The sequence below is a fragment of the Carcharhinus amblyrhynchos genome, chromosome 12 (genome assembly GCF_965287045.1).
Source record: "Carcharhinus amblyrhynchos chromosome 12, sCarAmb.v2.hapA, whole genome shotgun sequence".
Classification (NCBI taxonomy): Eukaryota; Metazoa; Chordata; class Chondrichthyes; order Carcharhiniformes; family Carcharhinidae; genus Carcharhinus; species Carcharhinus amblyrhynchos.
In genome coordinates, this window is record NC_137335.1 from 84,836,861 (window position 1) to 84,860,167 (window position 23,307).

Sequence of the window (23,307 nt, forward strand, 5' to 3'; positions counted from 1 at the left end):
GTGTGCAAACTTTATACTACCTGTTAATTTAAATTATTGTACCGTGCAGCCAGAGAAAAGCACATTGTTGAGTGGTTACAATCCTGAGGAGAGATTGTAAAATTGAGAAAAGCTAGCAAGAGTTAAAGCTAATGTTTATTACTTACAGGTATTCCGCACCTACTAAAGGAAAAGTGCATTCTGGCTGAAGCAAGTGTTGGAAGTCATTTTAAAATGATTTGATGTAGAGAACATTTAATAAACACACAACAAAGCAGAGAATGGCATTCAAGATTTTTCTGAAGCTGCACTGAAGGCCTTAGCGGAGGAAGTGGAGATTTATCTACCTGGGATAAACAAACTTAATGCAGGCAGTGAGCCTAAACAGCCATTCGATATCACAAGTTTGGACCTTTGGATCTGGATGGAGGGCTAAAGGTTCGGTGACCTCATGAGTGGTTGATGTGAATAAAACTTCACATGCCATATCAAAACAACTGCACAAACTAGCTTCATACACTAGATGCAGTGCTTTTGAAAGAAGTTCATGGACCCCACATGAGTGTTTAAGAATGCATCTTCAATTGCTGCATCACACCAACTTCAAAATGAGCCTCATACACTGCTCCATGCACCACATCTGCATAACTCACCAACCAACAATCACCATCAGTCATGCCTGATATCTAACATCCATAGCTCCACTTCAACCTTCCCCTTAATACTGCTGCAGTTCTCACACCCAGATCTCACACATTGTATGCACTGCTTGATATTCAACCATGGCAGCCACATCATCCAAATAGATTGCACTGTACTCACTCATACTTTCCCTCTCTCCTGTAGGACAATATGGCGCGTAACTGAAGGCAGCAACATCTAAATGGAGGACAGGCCTGATTGCATGTCTATTTGGCACTATAGTAGTGGCCATTGTCCATGGTGGAACTGAAACCATCAAAATTGATTGCATCTTCATACATAATCCTCCTTCACACATCCCACTTCACCCTCATCCTGCAATCTGTTCTGATTTACAAGCTGCAGATGGTGTAAGCATGCAGCTCATGTTTCTCCTACTCCCGTCACCACAATTTTACTTCCGTGGCTTTTAGATGCCCAAGGGCTGCAACCTGGCTCAGCAATGGTGGAAATTCAGGAAAGTCACCGATGATGAAAACCAACACTTGTTTGCACACTTGCAGCTGCCACCATCATAGAAGATAGCTTACAGGCAGGTTCTGAACATAGTGGGACACTGGGCACAACTGACCTGCAGCCTGGGAAGGGCATCAAAGTAGCTTAGGTGCGAATTTACTCTAGGATGGGGTCAAACATGAATTTCACTGTAGAGGATTCAACTGAGAACTTTGAAGGAGTGGCCTACAGGAGAAACCTGGAGGGCACAGTGAAATGCCTGGTACATTGCTGGGTCTGCTGGAAAGTCTTGTCAATGTCAAGAAGCATGGAGGACTCTGACACAAATGTGGTGCAGGGATTTGTACAGATTTTGGATCCTATCCTTTCTATTGTGGAAGTCGTGACAAAGGCCATTAGTACAAGTGGGAACCCAAGCATGAGGCAGCATATGAAGGTCAATATCTCACTCTTCATTTCAGGGCAAGCAGAAAACACTGAATATCTGGATACTGCAATGGAAGCGCAAAGTGAAGTTATGCAAGGCCAGGTTGCTGGCATGAAAGCTCAGACTGCCCACGTGTAAGCTTGTTTGCTGCCAGGAGCTGGTGCTGTCCACGATCATGCTTTTTGCCAGCGCTGCTCCAGGCATCCGGCAAGTTAACTGTAATTGCCCACATAGAAGTCAGCAGCCTTCTATCAGCCATACTGCAACCAATGACGTGGATAGGAACAGGAGGACAGGCAAATGCACACAGGAGATATAGATGGTGAAGCAATGCACCAGGGTTGTTTATGTGCAGTGTGACATGGTTTAATTCAGAAATTTCATTTAGATTATTGAATTTATGGGCTGGGTGATTTCAGCGGAGCCAGATTAGCAACCTAAGGACTACCTTGTGCACGCCAGCAATTAGGTTGAATTCCAAAATTGTTTCTGCTGGCACTACACAATTTGGAAAGCCTGACAGGACATCAGTGGGCTCCTGGTTTCATCAGCATTCATGAGATGCAAGTGAATGCAAATTGCATTTGCACCTCCTGCCGGCAGGATTACTGACCCCCAATTAAGCTGCCATTGGGGGAATTGCGATGCGCTTCTAAGCCAGGTTTCTGACATTATGGCTCTTGCCACATTACAGTCTCCACAACCATCTTCCAGCAAACCCGCTACGGGCATGTGGGAGAATTCCGCCCATTCTTTCAGCCTAAAACCATGGGATTGGAATAGCTTTGTGCAGTATTTCAAATATTGGACTGATATTCTCCAATCACTATTTCTACTGAACAAATACTCTAATGAGTTAACCGACTAATTGCAAATATCACATAGAAAAACTTCATCACTGCATGTTCATACATTCGTTATAAGTATTATAGAAGAACTACCACACCAAAATGTTATTCACTTTGCTGCAAGTATTAAACAAAGAAATTACACCTCAATGAGTTTATCAACTCATTACCAGTATTACACAGAAGAACTACGCGCCAACACATTGATCAATTCATAGCAAATGTTACACAGAGGAATTTCATTTCAAAGTGCTAGTCAACTCATGGAAAATATTACACAGAGAAACTTCAAGAATAAGTTAGTCAATTCATTACAAATATCGCACAGGGGAAATTCAGATCAACACACTGACCAACTCTTTAACAATAGGTCCTCAGAAGAATACTTTCCAAGAGTTTACCTTAGCTGAAGGATGTGTGAGGAATTCTTCACTTCATGGAGCTGAAAGGTTGCCAAAGAAACCTCATTGATCTATTAGTGGTCTATATTCCCATATGCAACTTTCTACATTTTTCTATGATAGAACTATATCTGGAAACCAGTCTGAAATCCTGGAACATTACACCATTTTTTCCTATAAGAGTCTACTGCAAACCTTTGTCAATCCAACCAACAAAAATAATTTAACCCACAAAGAACGAGAATTCTAATGTGAAGCAGCTGTTAAATTCAAAAGTCTATTTTATTGCTATTGCTTTTTGCTATTTGCAGTTTAGGTTAATATCATATTTTTACAAGTTCTGGAGGAGCAATAAATGCTGGCATTACAAGTGACACCATATCCTAAAAGTGATTGGGATGGCCAGCCAGCAAAATCCTGAATTAGTGTGCTGTCAACAGATGCTGCCGACAATATCTGCAGCCCCTGACACATTTCCCTCATTGTGTTGGTGGGGAATTAACTTTTCAGGATCTGGCTCAACAAAGTATTGTTGTATTGCCTCCTGAAAGGTATCTGCAATTCACACATAGCACAGAGTTGGCATCAATAGTTATCTGTGGCTTAAAACTTGGCTACCCCTCCAATGCTGATGCAGTTTGCACTACCAGTATGCTTCCCTATGTCAAAGTTTGCTGTGAAATACTGCTAATAAATTGGCTTCAGAGAATTTGATGCAAATTGTACACTTCCATTTCGATCTGCTAACAAAACAGTGAATTAGATCTAAACTATATAGATCGAGACAAAGGATCTGATTTTACTGGCACATCCACAGGCAAGGTTTGCAGAACGGCATTCTCCACTGGCCACGGGCATAATCTTATGAGCTTCGTGTGGGCATGCTGGTAAAATTCCAGCCAAAAACTTTCAGAGTAAACTGAAGACAAAAGGCAATTTTTTTTATTCATCTGTAGGACACGGGCATTGCTGACTGGCCAGCATTTATTACCCATCCCTTGTTGTCCTTGGAGGGCAGTTGAGAGTTAAGCACACTGTCTCTGAAGGCACAGACTAGCTAAGGACCACAGATTTCCTTCCCTAAAAGACAATCGACAATGGTTTCATCAATAGATTCTTAATTCCAGATTTTTTTTATTGAATTCAAATTCCACCATGGAATTTGAACCCAGACCCCCAGAATATTAGCTGAATTTCTGGATTAATAATCTCGTGATAATACTACTAGGCCATCGCTTCCTCTAATTGGCTTCATCAATACATATTAGATCAAGATCTGCCAAAAACAAGGTTAATCTTATGATAATGTTATTTTATGGATCATTACATTAAGATCACATCTGAGTTTAATTTATTGGCAAGTCAGGAAACTTAAAAAAACCCTCTAAAATCTGTTTGAATACACACAGCTTGAAATGGTCAACTGTGAGAACCATAAAGACTTTTGAAATTACCATGTTCAGTATTAGCATCTGAATGTTCAATTAATTGAACTAAAGTTCTCCTTGTTAAAACGCTAGCACTGCCATTAAAATAGTAGGCAGAATAAATTCTTGTAGGTTCTTTAAGTATGTGGCCATTATTGTTGCTCACTGATTTCAAGCCCAAAGTTATCTTCAAATATTATTACATTCATGGAGATCCTAAATTAGTCTTCAGTGGTTAAAAATGGGAAGGAGAAATATCAAGCTATAATTTTTGTATCATTGCACAACAACTGGGGATAACTACATCGAGGACAGCTGTCCTGTAAAGTGACCCATTAGACTGCAGGAACTTTGCGAATTTTTGATCAAGTGTTGAATGCAATTATGCAGAGATTCAGTTCACTGCCATTGATGAGAAGAAAGCTGGAGCACTGATTCTTCCACATAGGAAGCAGTGTGATGTTTGCGAGTTGGTACTCATATCCAAATATGCATCTGGGTCAAAAATGTGGACATGAGGGAAAGCCAAATGCTGTGATAGATTTGACAGGATTTCACTAGTGCAGACAAACAGATCCATGTTCCACCAGTGGGTATCTTTGGATTTTCCACACACCAATCCTCATTCTCCTATCATCAGGGCACAGCTTAGCTTTAACAAATAATTTGGGAATGCCCATGTTCTCATCTGATCGGTATGGTTTGAACCTTGTGCAGTTACAAATGTAAGATGCTATTTTTGATGATAAAAGATTCCAAGACATCAATCAATGGCAAGCATGAATATAGCACATCCAACCCTCATTTTACTCTGAAGCAAGGTATTGAACTGATTAAGTTGATCACTTACCGATGGCCCCATTTCACCTTTTTGTCCTTGACTCCCACGTGCACCAGCAGGGCCAGCTACACCTGCAGCACCCTAAGAAGCAAAAGCAACAGGTTGGAAGCCTATAATACTTTCCTAGAAAAGGCAGACAGTTAAAAAGAAAACTGTCCAAATTAGATCAACCAGCGCAATTATCTAATGAGTCAGAGATGGTGAATATTAAGATTACTTTTAGGAAGGGGAATATGGATCAGAATTGATTTGAAGAAGTATTTCTTGGCAGCATGGATGGGCAAAGAAGGTCTGATTCTTTACTTTGCTCTCCCTCTCCCCCCCCCCCCCTCCAATCATTAGCAGGGCAGCAGTGTAACGCTCCCCATGGCAACACAGGTTGTCAGCATTAGGCCCCTCCTAATGGTTCCCAATCCCATCTGTGGCCTATCATGCACGAATCTCCTCCTGCCCACCCAGCCATGCTCCCAATCACCTGGGGGCTTCAATGGCCCCAAACTGCCCAATGTCATCATCACGTCCAGTCCTCGTTTGTGGGGATCGTAAGTGACTTGAACAGCGAAAGGTTAGGAAGACAGAAACTGTCTGCAAAACAGGACTGGAAAGATGCGAGAGCAGTTTGTACCCGGTGCAAAAGCCTCACACGCTATTTTCCCAGCCTGCTGCGCCAATCGATCAGTTCAACGGAGCAGAAAGATCGCGCCCTGATTCCGCACCTAGCACCAATTTCCGATCATTCCCTGCACCTTTCTACTGCCATAAACTGGATTGTGCCCAGAAGGCCTGTGAGGCAGATTAGCATGAGAGAGACTGGATTTCAATCTCATTAGCGAGGTTGGCATGCGATCATCCCCTTCCTGGTATGCTCCCACCTCTCTAACGGGAGGTCACGCTGACCAAAATTACTTATTGGTCTCCACTAATGGAGACCTGGCGTGATGGTCATGCTGAGCATTTGGAGGGCATTGAAGCCCCTGGGTGGTCAGGGGTAAGTTCATCAGCACTGCCCACCTAACACACTGGCAGTGGCAACCAAACCGGCAGTGCAGCTTAGGCATTGCCAGTGTGCGAGGGCAGTGTCAAGAAGTTGGGCCTGGGTAGGGGCTATAATGGGGTGGGGGGGGTGGTTGAGCATGTCACATGTTATCATGGGGGATCCATCTGGAGGGTGGGGGGGCAATGCCAGCGACTCCAGGAGGAAGTGGGAAAACGTGGCCAGGTGAACAGGGGCTCCTGATGTCTGAGTGGGGAGGATTGGAAACTCACTGTGAGATTGGGGTGTCCTTGCGAAAAGGCGCCCAAGCACTCTGAAGCTGGACTCTGAGGCATGTTTAGGTCCACAAACCACCACCCCCCCATTCATCCCCTGCCCCACGTCCCCCTGCTGCACAACTCCACACTCTCCAAAAAAGTGACTGAGGGCGGGATGAATGTGGTGCAAGGCTGTCCTGTTTCCCCGCCGTTATGACACTTGATCGTTTTTTGGGAGAATTCCGTCATTCATTTCCACAAGGTCTGTCACTGATCACTTCTATCAATATTGTCACATTTAGATGTTTCTGTGTCAGGTAAGTTGATGAAGACATCGTCAATTAGGCTTTTTCCTCATGTTGGTTCTCTTCCCAACTGCAGAAGTCCAGATTTGACAGTCTTCAAGATTATTAGTTACTCCTTTGCAATAATACTGTTTTTGTCCCCATATGTTAGCATATTGCTTTATTGGAAAATGGCACCAACACCAATTCTGGCTCCAATCCAACAATGAGTATTGTCTTGGAATGCCAACAAATTACCAGATTCCTTACATTCCTATGATTCAAGTTACTGTTAAATTTAATTACAGTTTCATTGATATTCCCCTCTCTTTCCTTGCGCCCTGTGAATGGGCTATTCCAACAGTGGTGTCATAGATTGAATCTGAGCCAGGCTTCTTGAATTATCTGTTTAACTTGTGACATCATTCAGTGGACTGGAGCCAGTGTAAAGAGAGGTGTAATGTGATTTCAGCAGCAGAGTACAAGGCAATGTATAACAATGGAAGTTTCCAAACATCTCAAAAGTGCTGAATGATTATCCAGAGAGGAATAGGATGAATGTTGCAAGTTGAAATACACAGAAAGATAACTGGAATAACAGCAAAATATGCACATGATGGAAATCTGAAATACAAATAGAAAATGCTGTATAAACTCAGCAGGTCTGGCGGTGTCTATGGAGAGAGTAACAGAATTAACATTTTGAATCCATGTGACTGTTACAAACTCAAAACATTAATTCCTTCTCTCTTCACAGATATTGCCAGACTTGCTGAATTTTTTTTTTTGTTTTTATATTAGAGGTAACTCAGTAATGTGGATAACACAGTGAGGGAATAATTTCCAACCTCAGCAGTAGAAAATTGGATGTGGACTTGTCCAGTTTCTCTTTCTGCTGAAATCAATGCATGGAAATATAGGTTTCTGGCCCCTCAAACATGCACTGATCGTACATCTACTATGGAGCTATTCACTCTCAGATTTTTTTGTAATTCCATCATCTCCTTTCATTTGTTTACCCCATCCTCTCCAAAGAAAAAAAAGTATTAAAATAATTTCATAAACTTTATTTAGTACTCATCCTCACCCTGAACACTTCCTGCAACTTTGTCCACTGAGGTGAATAAAGCCTTTGATTTAAGTCTTTCATTCATATTTATAACTAATCATCTTTGTGCAAAAACCTATGTTGTGCTGGATGGAAGTTGTAGATTTGCTTTGCTCAAGTCTGGGTGAGGCATCATGAAAAGTTTTGCTGCAGGGAATGATTAAGGCAGAGACAATTGCATCCTTCAGAACAAAGGCATACAAAGATTTAATGCAGATGATGATATAGATCTATTTGAATTACTCTGGCAATCGTTGCCACAAATAGAATGGGCTAAACAGCTTCCTATTGTAAACTTGTAGTTTTATGGATTTAAAAAATAAGTGAGGGAGGATAAAAGTTCATTATGCAGATTTAATGGAATGAACAATCCATGATTTCTATCGTGTGCTGAACTTTATTAATGAGTTTGTGCATTAATGTTTTAAAATAATGCTGTTAGGGTACAGATCATTCGCAATTCACATTATTTAAGGACATTCAATAGCAGTATTTATTTCTGAAGGTATAACTTACAACTGGTCCCCGTGGTCCTGGAGGTCCAATAGGTCCTTGAATACCTGGAAAGCCCTGTATCATGAAATAAATAGTTTTAAAAGAGATCAAAATGAGTTACTGTATATCTGAACATTAGCATGTATTGTCTTTTGTTAGGGACCAGAACAAAAACCCCAAGTTAGAAGTTAGACTAGACCCCAATTATTTTTTATAATGGCATTAGTGTGAGGAGAAGGTGTTTCACTTCCAGGTGTGATTCTACTGACACACTAGGAAGCTTTTGTCAAAACAATTTTTATTTCACAATACAGCTTAAATGTAACAAATTAATTAGCTTAGCTTTTACCAATTGAAATGTTTCAACATGACAGGATACAATTCTTAACTGTTTACATTTCTTTATTAGTTCCAATGTAAGCAATATTCCTCATAGATGTGAACTCATCTTTAATTTCATTTTGCAAACAAGACAGGCTTACATGCTAGTATGTGGGCTGCCAGTCCTGCAGCCCCCAGAACACCTCTGGAGAGATACAGAGAAACACCTGTCTTGTGACAGTTCCGAAACAGCAGTCTCCAGAGGGAGAGAGAGGGAAAGAGGCAGAGAGAGAGAGAAAGACCTCCTGCTTCTTTCAGAACCAAGCAGAAACTAACTGTTTTTCCCTATAAGCTTAGTTCCTCCTATTTGCATATGACTCTGTCTTTTGTCAATCAAGCAAATCAAACTTTTATCGAAAACCCCAGGGAAACAACCAAAAAAAAACCAAAAATGCATTACCTCAGATTAAAACAAACACCCCATTCAATTGCAGCCTTGGGCAATTGATGTGTGGCGTTTGCATTCTCTCCCCATGTCTGCATGGGTTTCCGCCGGGAGCTTCAGTTTCCTCCCATAGTCTAAGGATGTGCAGGTTAGGTTGATTGGCCAACTGATGTAAACCCTCACTACTCCTGCACTCAAATCTTCTTGTGATAAAGATTAATACTCTATGAGCCTTCCTAATATCTTTTTGCACCTGCATGTTAGCCTTCAGAGACTTTTGGGCAAGGACACCAGACCCCTTTGTACATTTACACTTTATAGTTTCTTACCATTTAAGAGATGCTCTGCACATTTGTTCCTTCTACCTAAGTGGATTACTTCACATTTCTCCACATTATATTTCATCTGCCATATTCTTTCCTACTCAGTTAATTTGTCCAAATCCTCCTCCAGCTGCTTTTCATCTACCTCACAACACATATCCCTACCTAGCTTTGCATCATCCACAAACTTGGAAATATCACATTTGGTCATTGACATATATTGTGAACAGCTGGGGGCCCAAGTATTGATCCTTGCAATGTCCCCACCCCCAACCACAGCCTGCCAATAAGAGAATTTTCCTGTTCTTTGTTTCCCGCCTGTTAGCCAGTCCTTAATTCATGTCAGTGTATTACCTCCTATTCCATATGATTTTGTTTTACTAATCAACTCCTGTGGGGGACTTCATCAAGAACCTCTGCAAATCTAAATATACCACGTCTATTGGTTCTCTATTGTCAGTTTTGTCAGTAGTATTCTCAAAAAAACTCCAACAAGTTCGTTAAACATGATTTCCCATTCATAAATCCATGCTGACCATGTCCATTTATCATATACTTTGTAGTAGATTCTAGCATTTTCCCTGCTATTGATGTAAGGCTGATAAGTCTGTAGTTTCCTGTTTTCTCTCTCCCTTCCCTCTTAAATAGTGGGATGACATTTACTACCTTGCAATTTACTGGAACCATTCCACAATCAGTAGAATATTGGACGATAATCAACAATGCATCCACTATCTCTATGACAATTTCTTTCAACAATCTGCGATGCATTATATCAGGTTCCAGGGTCTTATGAGCTTTCAGTCCTATTATTTTTTTCCATTGCATCCTTCTTGTTCTAATTTCCTTCTCATCCTCCCTTGTCTCTTGGACCTCCACATCTGAAACATTTCCTTTATCTTCCTTAGTGAAAACACACATAAAATAGTCAAGTTAAATATAACTTTAAATTGCCACTGGTGCAACCATGTGAAAATGTAACTGGCCAATGCTACTTTTCCTGTCTCCCTTGTTGACCAGATGCACATTATACCAATAGTGGCATGAATACATGCAATTGCTTTTTAAATGAAATGATCTCTCCTTGATTCAAGGGCAAAAGTCACTTTCACCAGTGAATTTTGGAACTAATTGACTGAAGACATTACTACTAAGCCCAAAATGAGTATGAAATGGGTCTTGGGAAGTGAAAGTGACTTGGAGGATCATTTTGCACACTGTTTAATTACCTTCTTCACTGGGCAGCAATGAACAATCACTCTTATGCAGCATTAACTAAAAAGAAATCCCACCAGACATCTCAAAGTGGAACACAAAGGCATTTTCGAAATATAATTTAGGAAATGGGCTATAGGAGTGCAGGGTAAAGGGGGGAAACCATAAGGAGTTTGTAATTCTATTGAGCTGTATGAAGAATAAACTTGCTAATGGTAAAAGACAAACTGCTGCATTATTCTCCCACCATATACCATAACTGATCTTAACAATAAATAGCCACTTATTTGTTTTTTAGCTTGGTTCAGTTGGTAATACCAGTTGGTTCTAGATAGGCTGAGCGAGTGGGCGAGGACCTGACAGATGGAATACAATGTTGGCAAGTGTGAGGTTATCCACTTTGGTAGGAATAATGGTAGGAAGGACTACTACTTACAGGGCGAAAAGCTGCAGCATGCTACGGTGCAGAGGGACCTGGGGGTCCTTGTGCATGAGTCACAAAAACCCAGCCGACAGGTGCAGCAGGTGGTCAGGAAGGCAAATGGGATGCTGGCCTTCATAGCGAGGGGGATTGAATATAAAAGTAGGGAGGTCTTGCTGCAACTGTACAGGGCACTGGTGAGGCCGCAGCTGGAGTACTCTGTGCAGTTTTGGTCGCCGCCCTTGCGCAAGGATATTTTGGCCTTGGAGGGAGTGCAGAGGAGGTTCACTAGGCTGATACTGGAGTTGAGGGGGTTGAGCTATGAGGAGAGGCTGAATAGACTGGGCTTGTACTCGTTAGAGTTTAGAAGGATGAGGGGAGATCTCATTGAGACATATAAGATGATGAAAGGGATGGATAGGGTAGAGGTGGAGAGGTTCTTCCCGCTCAAAGGACAGCAGGACTAGAGGGCACAGCCTCAAGATAAGGGAGGGGGCAGTTTAGAACACAGTTGAGGGGGAACTTCTTCACTCAAAGGGTGGTGAATCTCTGGAATTCTCTGCCCGTTGAAGTGGTGGAGGCTACCTCGCTAGATATACTTAAGACGCGGGTAGATAGGTTTTTGGTAGGCAAGGGGATTAAGGGTTATGGGGAGAAAGCGGGAAAGTGGAACTGAGCCACTTCAGATCAGCCATGATCTCGTTGAATGGCGGGGCAGGCTCGAAGGGCTAGATGGCCTACTCCTGCTCCTATTTCTTATGTTCTTATGTTCAGGTTCCTCTCCATGACTTGATTTTATAATCTAGGACTAGGAGGGCTGCACTGTGCGAGTCGCTCTCTTGCAGATGACATATTGAATTACGCAAGAACCATCTCCTTGCTCCTGTAAACGATAAAGATGCTGACTAGATTTTATGATTGTAACCTCTTCATCTTATTGGGTCCCCTTTGGTTTTACAAATTGAAGATGTTAGACCATTGTACCGCTAGTCAAAAAAGAATGGGAATAGTATCCTGATCACAATTCCTCATAAAAACAATATTACAGAAAATATCAATTAATTGTTTATTCATCTCATTACTGTTGGCGGAACTTTACGGTGTAAATTAGCTGTCATGTTTGCCAACAATCATGCTTCAACGCAGTTATACAATTAAACAAATGTTTCCTGGCCAATTAGTAAGCAGGAGGCCTAAATTAACCCATTAAAACAGTATTTGCAGACAAGATGCAAACCAGAGAAATAAGGGCATTAATTTTGCCATTGCAGTAAGTTCATCTCACATTCTTCCTTTCTCCTGAAGGCACTAATTTCTGGCAGGTATGATTCATGATGATCGAATAGTCCTCCAGCACCTCACCCCAATACCCCAGTTCTTAGGTTTGAGACTTGTCTGTGATGGTTAGAGAGTGATTGGACTGGACATTCCCTGAGTTAGGATGATTCAGCAGCCCTTTAAAAATAACAGCTTGATTCCCATTCCAGGAGTCGCAACCTCATTGCTGGGCTGCATACTTTTCTGAAGTGCCTTTAAAGGTTGCCAGCTAGTTTGGGTCAAAGACTGCAGCCAACACCCCCAAGCTCAGTGGCTCCATTGTGGAGATCAGTATGCACTATTCCTTCACAATTTTCATGCAGTTGGACCAGGTTTTAAAGAGTTGTGGTTAACGGTCCCTCAGGGGCGTTGTGAACCCAGGTCTGCATGAGGAAACCTTTTAAAAGTGAGTTCAAAAGATCCTCCTCATGCCACCATGTCCAACTAAGGCCCCCCACTTAAACCCTATGGCATCTCATGTCTGCTGTGCCAAACTATAGCACTTTGATGTCCATTGACTCTCACACACAAATGAACTGAGGAATCCTTGTTCAAGATTCTCTGAAGGTTAACGTATAGGTTCAGTTGGCAGTTAGGAAGGCAAATGCAATGTTAGCATTCATGTCGAGGGGGCTAGAATACAAAAGCAGGGATGTACATCTGAGACTGTGTAAGGCTCTGGTCAGACCCCATTTGAAATATTGTGAACAGTTTTGGGCTCCGTATCTAAGTAAGGATGTGCTGCTTGGAAAGGGTCCAGAGAAGGTTCAGAAGAATGATCCCTGCTATGAAGAACTTGTCATATGAGGAATGGTTGAGGACTCTGGATCTGTACTCATTGGAATTTAAAAGGATGAGGGGGTATCTTATTGAAACTTACAGGATACTGCGAGGCCTGGACAGAGTGAATGTGGAGAGGATGTTTCCAATAGTAGGGAAAAACTAGAAACAGAAGGCACAACCTCAGACTAAAGATCAAAAGCTATCAGTCAAGTGATGTTTACTCTCGGGCTTAGGTATTTCAACAAGGGCAATGGATTTCTGAGCTCTTAGCCAAGTCTTGTTATGTATGCTTGGCTGAGAACCCAGAAATCCATTGTTCTTGCTAAAACACCCAAGTCCCAGAGGTAATATTACTTAATTGGCAGCTCTGGCTCTCGAATCTCTGTTGCCGATTCCACAGTTATGTTTACATAAGGTTAACTGGTTTCAAGGGGTTAGCTTCTGTTATTGATACCTTAAAGAGTCTGGATGATTGTCACTTTTATTGTTGTCCAGTAAAATAAACTTTTTTAAAGCTTTAGTTTTAAACATCCTACTGTGACTGTCTGAATCATTGGTTCTATGGCCATGGAAGTGGGTGGACTGCGATCAGGGGCATGAAAGAGATAGTGGGATAGTGGTAATGTAATTCGATTATCTGGGCTGATGTTCTGGGCAGAGACCTGGGCTGATGTTCTGGGGACAAGGGTCCAAATCTCAAAACATCAGCTGGTGGAATTTGAATTAAATTAATAAAATCTGGAATTAAAAGATAGGCCCAGTAATGGTGACCAGGAAACTATTTTCAATTGTTGTAAAACTCATCTGCTTCAGTAATGTCCTTTTAGGAAAGACATTTGCAATCTTTACATGATCTGGCCTACATCTGACTCCAAATTCACAGCAATGTGGTTGACTCTTAACTATCTTAACGAAATGGCCAAGCAAATCAGTCAGTTCAATGGCAATGACCTTGCTGGTAATACAACAATATTCGAAAGAATAAATAATAAAAGAAAGGGCAGGGGAGTGTGGGTGGAGCACCAAAGCTTGCCATGGGGGCATGAGGGGCCATGTGAGGCAGGTGTGTGGATGAGAGGCATGAGAGTGGTATGGAAGAAGCACGGTGATGTGTGTGATAAGGGCTGAAGGACTTTTATGTTTTTCTTTAAAGGCAGGTCTTTTAAACACCCTGCCCCTGCACCCCTGTGGCTTGCACCCAGTCACCCCTCTCAGACTGAGTAGAGAATTCGCCAGTCTACCAGTCTGGCTAATGAAAGTCTAGGCCTTTGTCCCTGTTAGGTAACACAGCAAAACCCCATGTTGGTAACTAATCACCATCTTATTCGAACTTTATGATAGCAAACTTACTGAGAGGTAATCAGGAATAGGAACCTGGTTAGATTTCACCCTTTATTATCCAGAGCCATACCTGTCCCCCCATCTCAGCTGTGATCAACTAAAAGCACCATCCATGAATAGAGATCTGAAACCCTCCTGTTCCTTATGGCTCAGTTTCATGCTGGATAGTTCTTCTTATCTTCTGAAATATTTATAACCTATCCTTGGAAAAGCTGGAGGCTGCCTTTATACTGCAGGATCAGCAACAAAAAAAAGACTTGCAATTTTGATCATCACCAGATGTGTCAAAGAGTTGCTTTACAACTAATAAGGTATTTTTGAGTATAATCACTTGTAGTGTAGGGCATAAATTAGGATTGAAAATGTGCATGTCCTGGTGATTCAGTCTGTAAATTGTGCTTTTTTAATGTCTGAAATGGTACCTACCCTTCCACCCTGTGGTCCTGGTGCACCTCGTGGGCCTATTGAACCAGCTGGTCCCTATAAAGAAAAAAAAGCTTTCATTAGGCATTGATATTAACATTCATCATATTATGTCTACTTCCTAATGGCACAACTTCTGACTTTAATCATTGACCTGTGGAAACACAAAACAACAGACAAGTGCTTAAATCCAGGGCATGTTGCTAAGATCCACATTATAAATTGCTATTCAATAAAAGTTTTAAAACGGCTTTTCTCGTAAAATAAACTGCTAGATGCAGGACACCTGAGTATTTTTCTGCGTTGTTCCATTGAGACATTCACAGTTATGAGATGACTCCGAAATGTCAATTCCACAGTGTATATTTACACAAGGTTAAGTGATTTCAAATGGTTTAAAATGCTGAGTGGTTTCTGTGCCTTTTAAGTTATGTTGATATTTACAATGTGTACAATGTATTCCAGACCTCTCTGTTTTATACAACATTGAATGCTCCGGGACTGGTAAACCCAACTAAAGGGGAATTAGACAACAATTTCAACTGTGGCTCAAACAAATTCAAACAACTGTTTTCACCAATCCAATCTTGAAGCTTTTTAATTGAAAGCAATTTCAGGAAAAGGTGAATCACAAAACATCAGGTCCTTTTACAAGGGAGTCATGTGGGGCAGGCAGGTAGGAAAACTGTCTTTATTTTGTGGATTCAATGGGCCGATTAGCCTTCTCCTGTCTTATGAAAGCTATTCACCACTGTTCACAAAAAATTCCACTCACAGTTTTTTCATCTGGCTCTCATGAAAGAAGAGTATGGACAAAAAATATCTGTTTGAGAGTGGGATTGTGGGTTGAGCAGAAGTCTAGACTGAGAGAAGCACTACATGATATAGTGGATATGGTACAGGGTGAGACCTTGGCAGGGGGCGGGGCAATATTTGTGATGTGCGAGAAGCCAGGACAGCCAAGGAATGTACAAAAAGTCCATCTTTTACACTGTAATGTCAATATGCATAAAAAGAACCAATATCTATTTGGTTACAGAGCTGACTGAGAAATCCAAAGATGTGAAAAAAAAGTTGCCACCATAGTAATGTGAAAATCTCTGCACATATATTTATAATGTAATGCTAAATAATGTGTTTTTTCTTTAAATAGAGCGTCATAATAATTGTAATGTTCAAGAAAACTAATGCAGTATGCAGTTTGGATGTAATGTTCTATTAGGCAAAGGCACAGCATAGGTTGATGCAAGGTAACACTCCCACTATGCTTTGCCAAAACATAGGCCAGGTAGAAGATAGCTTAAATACAAAATAAACATCCACTGCATCCTGCCATCAAGTATGCCCAAATACAAGATAGGTAGGATGCAAACCAGAAGTTCCGACTGTGCTGTTTCAAGTACTGACTGATACAGCATTGTTTAGATGCAAGGTAAAGTACCCTCCAAATTGTCCCATCAAGATCAAGCACAATTCTACTCTAAAAGAGTGCCCCTTGTGTTACTTCATTCCCTGCAGCATGCATGGTTACTGTCTCCCTGAATTAGATTCTAATTCAGTCCATTTTGTGGAAAGGTTTAATATTTCAATTTCTTCAACTTTTATGCTGTGACATAATTCCAGAGAAATGAAAAGGGAGAGAAAGATACTTACTGGTCGACCTGCCAATCCTGGTTCTCCTGCATCACCTTTCATTCCAGGGCGTCCCTGTAAAAAACATAGCCCAGGTTATCAATCCAGTGAAAAAAATGGCCTTGCAAGGGCCACCAATTTCCCACTAATTTCTATTCTATGAAGGCATGGAAATAACAGGAACAGAACTAAGCCATTTAAGCCTGATCCATCATTATGTCAGATCAGGGTTGATCTGTCCCTTAACTCCACTTACCTGTCTGCACAAAATCCTTGATACACTTAGCCAACAAAAATGTATCACCTTGAATCCTAAAAGCTTCAATTGTGCCAGCATCCATGTTGTTTAGGGTAACATAGTTCCAAATGTCCATGTTGGCTAAAGAAGTGCTTCCTGCATATACTGGTTCTAAAATTAAGATTATGTACCTTTATTTGGATTCCCTCATCAAAGGAAATAGTTCATTTAAACATGAATGCAGTTTAATGCAGTTAAAATTTAGGTTTCATTGATGTGATTTGGTTTGGTTTCTTGTGTGCTGTGTAGAAAAAGTTCATGCTTTGGCCAACTCCTAATTATTCTGCTATCACCAAGTTTGTCCTATGTGAAACATTATGCTGAAGACATTTTCCAAATATGAATTGTGCTTGTATCTGAATATTGTTGCATATTATCATTCTATTTATGAATATCTCAACTCCCACATCACCCTCCATCAAGTGAAATGTGGAGTTGAGGAAAGGACTTAGAGTGTTAATGTTGATGTTGAACTGCTTTTTGGAATATTGGGAAAACCACCCAAAATATTTAACTTCAATGTTGAGAGATGGAGAAACTACAAAAGGAGTTTAATCTGAGATTAATAAGAGAAACATAAGCTGCCACGACACGCAGATGTGTGAAGAGAAAAGGCTGATGAATGTTTTGTGCGTATAGATCTTCCTGATTTGAAACATTATTCTGTTTCCAATCAGATGATGGTAGGCCGACTGTGTATTCAGTATGTTTTCTTTTCTCTCATCTCGATGGAATGATAGGACTGACATCCTTAATATGTGATATGAGAAAAACCAAAGATTATTTGACCCATTGAAATACATCTCTCAAGTTCCTTAATTTTCATATAATGGTGTCCAGCTGTAATTCCAATGTTCCTGGTGTTTTCTGCACTACTATCTCACCTGGCAAATTATTCCAAACATTTATCACTCTTTGGAGTAAATTTTTCCAAATATCTGTTTTAAATTTACTTGTCACAAATTTAAATTGATATTCCCTACTCCTGCTTTCCTGGCCTGTATTAAAGCAATGAGGTAAAGCATCTCCCATTTCATATTTTATATATCTGGATGTCCTTAAAGTGTCTTCATTCTTGGCTGATAAATCTGCCTTTCTCTAATCATGCCTCAAAGCTCATCTTCTTTGCCTCTGGGACCAGTCATTTTGAATCCCTTCCCAATACGTGTATACCAGGACTGAGCACGATACGCCAATATGATCTGACTAGTGAATTGCATAGCCCCTGAAGAGTTGTACTATCTACTATTCCAGTTACATGTTCTCACATTCTAGCAACATTTTTACATTGAAAATTAAGAGTGTGATGTTATTCCCAGGCCTCTTTCCAAGTCTCCTTCTGATATATCAATTTCATTCAATCAGTTCTTTGAACATGATTATTGCTCAAAGCAAGTCTTTGGCTAAATTATTTTTTGTTTAATTCATTTATGGTGGATGGGCATCACTGGCAAGACATGCCTTTCTAGCCCATCCCTAATTGCACTTAAGAAGGTCATGGTGGACAGTCTTGAGTAACTCCATTCTGTGGTGAAGTTGCTTCCACAGTAGTATTACTATGCGAAATGAAGAAACAACAAGATATTTCCAAGTCCACAGTGTCTGCTGTCCTTGCTCTTATACATGTCGGAGTCATGGCCAGAATTTTACCGGCACGCCCGCCCCCAGAATCGGAGAACGGCATTCTCCTCTGGCCTCGGGCAGGACCGTACGAACCTCATGGATGTGCCAGTAAAATTCTGTCCCATGAGGTCGGGATATCGAACAAGTCAGGGTGAGTTGTTACAGTGAGTATTGTAGATGATACACATGGTGCACAGGTGGCAGAGGAAGAGGATGTTTAAGGTGATGGATAGGGTGTCAATGAGAAGGTTGCTTTATCCTGGATGGTGTTGAGTTTCTTAAGAGTTAAGAGTGGAGCTGCCCTCATCCAGGCAACTCAGGGGCTCCACCAAACCCTTGATTTGTGTAGATGTTTTAAAGTCTTTCTTGAAAGCGTGAACTTTGGAATTACATACTAAAGGGTAAACTCATTAAATGGAGCAAATTAAGTTTGACTTCTGAAGAGGTTAGTTCAGGTTAGGGAAGATCAAAACAGAAAAACTGAAATCAAAAGCAATTTTACTGACTGAACAGGTTGCTTTGTTCCACATCAGAAGCAAACCCAATAGTTGCCAATAGCTATAACTAGCTATTATTTATAACTTTTTAAACAAACTATAAGATGTTGTTTGAGGAGGATTAGCTCTGAAGGCAGAAGCATAAAGATTTGGGGTCCCATTATCCCATCAGGATGTGCTAGTTTTTTGGTGCACGGGTTGGGAGATTTCACAGGATTCGGGCATGTATTCCTGACGTAGGTGCATCTACCATCACTGGATAGCAGGCACAGTCGAGACCGCGCTGGAAACCAGGAAAATCAGGTAAGTGATTTTAATCTGTTTGTAATGTAATTTAAATGTCATTATTGGACCCGGGACTGAATTCTCAGGGCCTGATATCATCTCCCACGCTGCCAGGAGTATTTTACTCTGGCGAGTTTAGAGTAGCTCCCCACGTTCACAGAACTAGCAGGAGACACTGCTGGAGTGAAGGGGGTGGGGGGGGGGGGGGGCGCAATTGGGGCTCCCGAAGGGGTCAGGCAGCGGTGGGGTGATGTCCCCAGGGCACCATGGCAGTGCCAGCCTGTGCCACATGGCACTGCCAAAGGAGCAATGTGTCTGTGCCGAGGGGGCACCTTGGCACAGCCCACCAGGCATGGGGCAGTGCCAAGGGATGGGGCCGAGGGGCAATTGCTGGGGTTAGGGGAGTCCCGCTGCCACTCTGCATTGGGATTTGGCCAGGGCTGGAGGAAGGCCAGCAACTGGGGCAGGCTGGGGGGGAGGGGTTGGTCTGCCGGGGTTGGGCGGGGGGGGGGGGGGGGTCGCCTCCTGGGGGTGGGTGGGTGGAGGGTGGTGGTGGAGATGGTGGGAATCATCCTGCTGATGGTGGGAGGGTGCTGGAGATCGGGCCTGGCCTGTGAATGGTCATGGGGGGCCATGATCAGGCTGTGGGAGGTGGGGGGGGGTGGCTGGGGTCAGCAATGAAGGGGGGTGGTCCCAGGCTAGGCTGCACTGCGCAGGTCCCAGGCTGGCCAGCAATTGAGCTAACCCAGCAAATGGGAGGCTGACAGATCAGGGATACTGCGCATGCACAGAGGCCCGGAACTGTCAGACTCCAGCCCTTGGAAAGGGTCCAGAGGAGGTTCACAAGAATGATCCCTGGAATGAAGAGCTCATCGTATGAGGAACAGTTAAGGACTCTGGGTCTGTACTCGTTGGAGTTTAGAAGGATGAGGAGCGATCTTATTGAAACTTACAAGATACTGTGAGGCCTGGATAAAGTGGACATGGAGAGGGTGTTTCTACTAGTAGGGAAAACTAGAACCAGAGGGCACAGCCTCAAGCTGAAGGGACAATCCTTTAAAACAGAGATGAGGAGGAATTTCTTCAGCCAGAGAGTGGTGAATCTGTAGAACTCTTTGCCGCAGAAGGCTGTGGAGGCCAGGTCATTGATTGTCTTTAAGACAGAGATAGATAGGTTCTTGATTAATAAGGGGATCAAGGGTTATGGGGAGAAGGCAGGAGAATGCGGATAAGAAAAATATCAGCTATGATTAAATGGTGGAGCAGACGCGATGGGCTGAGTGGCCTAACTCTGCTCCTATGTCTTGTGGTCTTATGGCCCACTCAGCGATATGCTACCGGCCTCTTCAGTGGGGATAGACCCTGCCCGCAGTATCTTAATGTGAATTACACTCGTGCACTCTGCAGTGCACAGAGTGTGGAAGATTCTTTTTTAAACACCTGCTGAAAAATCCAGCGGGTTAATGCCTTTAACTTATGATTTAAATGGTGGTCATGTGAACTGTTCTGAAGTCCACTTGACAACAAACCTGGGTGAGGTGACTGTTAATGACCAAAGGAAGGCCCAGATTATTTGATGGAAGAAAGATCTGAGCTATTCTCACTTAGCGACATTGGCAGCAGCACCGCTGTTTACAATTGTTAGACTGCTGGTCTCCTAAGTCCAAAAAAGGTGTTGAAAATGTTGGGTTGTAAACAATAACTTATCTGTCCATTTCCTCCCCAAACAAAGTGAGTTAGGAACTCAAGGGTAGATAATTAGCATTTTTATCTGCACAAAGGTCTATCTGAATCATGGGAAAGTGCTTCTAACACATGTCACTGAACCTCAACAGACAGGGTCAATCTTCCAGAATCTGGGAAAGAGGGAGCAGCTTTTTAAATAAGTCCTTCACGGGATATGAACATCACTGGCTAGGCTAGCATTTACTCTCTCTCTTTCCCGGTGCCACGTTCTAAGCGGCCACCATGGACCTCCATATTAATTTTGTTCTGGATATGTGGATCATTATGCAGGTTGCAAAGATCGTTGTAAAGGTTGTTCTTTGTCTAACTCATTCTCTTACTGTTGCTCTTTCCCATCAGCAACAGACCTTCTAAATCATGATTTCTTATTACTTGCCCAAGAAATTCAAATTGTCTCCTGTACTTGGTCAGCAAAGTCTTTTGCTCTCAGATTTCACTAGCATTGATAGTAACTTATCCAAGATAGCTTCATTATTTGCCTCAAAAAAACACAACTTTGCATCGTCAATTCTTCACTGCATTGCTTCATTGATCCTTTAACACGAGCTTCCATTCATCAGAATTGTTACAATGTCACATTCCAGGATTCTCAGTTTTGACTCATGGTTAATTTTGAGTTGACCATAACCTTTTTCATTTTTTGAAAAGTATCTTTGACCATTCCAAATTTCATCTGAATTTTTGATCATCCTTTCTGTCCAATGGGTAACAAATTTCATATACTGTGTAATCTTTCCATTCTTCATTAAGATCATACAGTCTGGTATGACTTTCTTTTTGGATGAAGCACCATCCAGGACAAAACAGCCTGCTTGATTGCTGTCCCCTACACAACATTCAATTCCTTCACTACCGACAAACAGTGGCAGCCATATGTACCATCTCCAAGATGAACTGCAGGAACACACAAAGGTTCCTTAGGCAGCACCTTCCAATAACATCCAGAAGGGCAAGAGCAGCAGATGCCTGGGAACACCATCACTTGGAAGTTCACCTCCAAATCACTCACCATCCTGACTTGGAAATACTTCATCTTTCCTTCACTGTCACTGGGTGAAAATACCAGAATTCCCTTTCTAACAGCACTGTGGGTGTACCCATATCTTATGGACTGCAGCGATTTAAGAAGGCAGCTCACCACCACTTTCTGAAGGACAACTAGGGATGGGCAATAAATGTTGGCCTAGCCAATGAGATCCCGTAAAATAAATTTTTAAAAAGCCAGTTGGTTTAATATTGGTGATGGTGGAGCTTTTAGAAATTATGGGAGCGATTCTCTCATTCTGCAGTGCTAATTTTTTAGAATCGCTTGTCAGCCAATTCGCGGATTCACATGTGTTCCCACCATGCGTGCATCTCCGAGCGCTGGATATCCAGCACCATATGAGCCGTGCTGGAAATCAGCAGGAACACTAGGGTAAGTAGTTTGTATCTGTTTTTAATTTATTTTAATGTGATTAGCGAGCCCAGGACGGAATTCTCCAAGCCTGCCAGCATCTCCCACCCCGTCAGAAGTATTTCATTCCAGCGGGGTTCAGACTAGCTCCCCACTTTTGGGGAACTAGCAGGACGACCCCACTGGAGAGAAGGGAGGAAATTGGGGCCCCTCCAGGGGGTTGGACAGCGGGGGGAGGGGAGGGTGTTCCCTGGGCATAGGCACCCTGGCAGTACCAGCATGCCTCAGCAGTGCCCAAGGGGCAAAGTGCCCACTGGGCATCAGGCTGTGCCAAGGGAGTGGGGAACAACGTGGTGGAGCCTGCTGGGGGTGGGGCCTAGGAAGGGGGTGGTGGTGACAGATCCTGCTGCCACACTGCATTGGGATCAGTCGGGGTTGGAGGGAGGCTAACGATCAGTACGATCTGGGGGTGGGTTGGTCAGCCTGGGGTGTCCTGGGCGGGGGGTTTGACATTGGGAGTGTGCGTGGGAGGAGAGGGTTGCTTAATGGGTGCTGGTCTGTTGGCAGGGGCGGGATGGGGGGGAGATCATCACTGCTGGGGTATGGGGGGACTGGAAAGCAGGGTGCTCCTGGATGGTGGGTGGGGAGGTGGTGGTCAAGCTGGCCTGGGAATGCTCTGGGGGCCACAATCGGACCATGAGGGTATTGGGAGGTTGCAGGCTAAGGGATAGGGGCCACTGCATTGGCACAGAAGCCCAGAACGGTCAGCCTCTGGTGTGAATAGGTGCCTCCCCGAGCTTTTAAATATGTTGACAACTGTGACCTCTGTATTGCACAGAGTGTGGGAGATTTATTATTGGGATTACAGTGCCAAGAGTGTGCTCTGGGCAGGGTCACTTGAGACTCTTAAAAAAGAATTTAGATCATTATCTGAAAAGGAAAAAATGTAGGGCTAATGGAAAAAGGCAAGGGCATCGCAATAAATGAATTGTTTCAAAAGGCCAGCCTTCTATGATTTCATG

General features: G+C 42.6%; 1 protein-coding gene across 1 annotated transcript in view; it reads right to left on the reverse strand.

Annotated features, from left to right (window-relative positions):
- The window catches only part of col12a1a (collagen, type XII, alpha 1a), a 257,960-nt gene that overhangs the window by 26,995 nt on the left and 207,658 nt on the right, over positions 1–23,307 (reverse strand). The window contains exons 56-59 of the mRNA XM_080200857.1: positions 16,462–16,515; positions 14,812–14,865; positions 8,241–8,294; positions 5,091–5,162 (exon numbers count right to left, since the gene is read on the reverse strand). Coding sequence (XP_080056983.1) covers positions 5,091–5,162; positions 8,241–8,294; positions 14,812–14,865; positions 16,462–16,515 — 234 coding nt within the window. The remainder of the gene's footprint in view (positions 1–5,090; positions 5,163–8,240; positions 8,295–14,811; positions 14,866–16,461; positions 16,516–23,307) is intronic.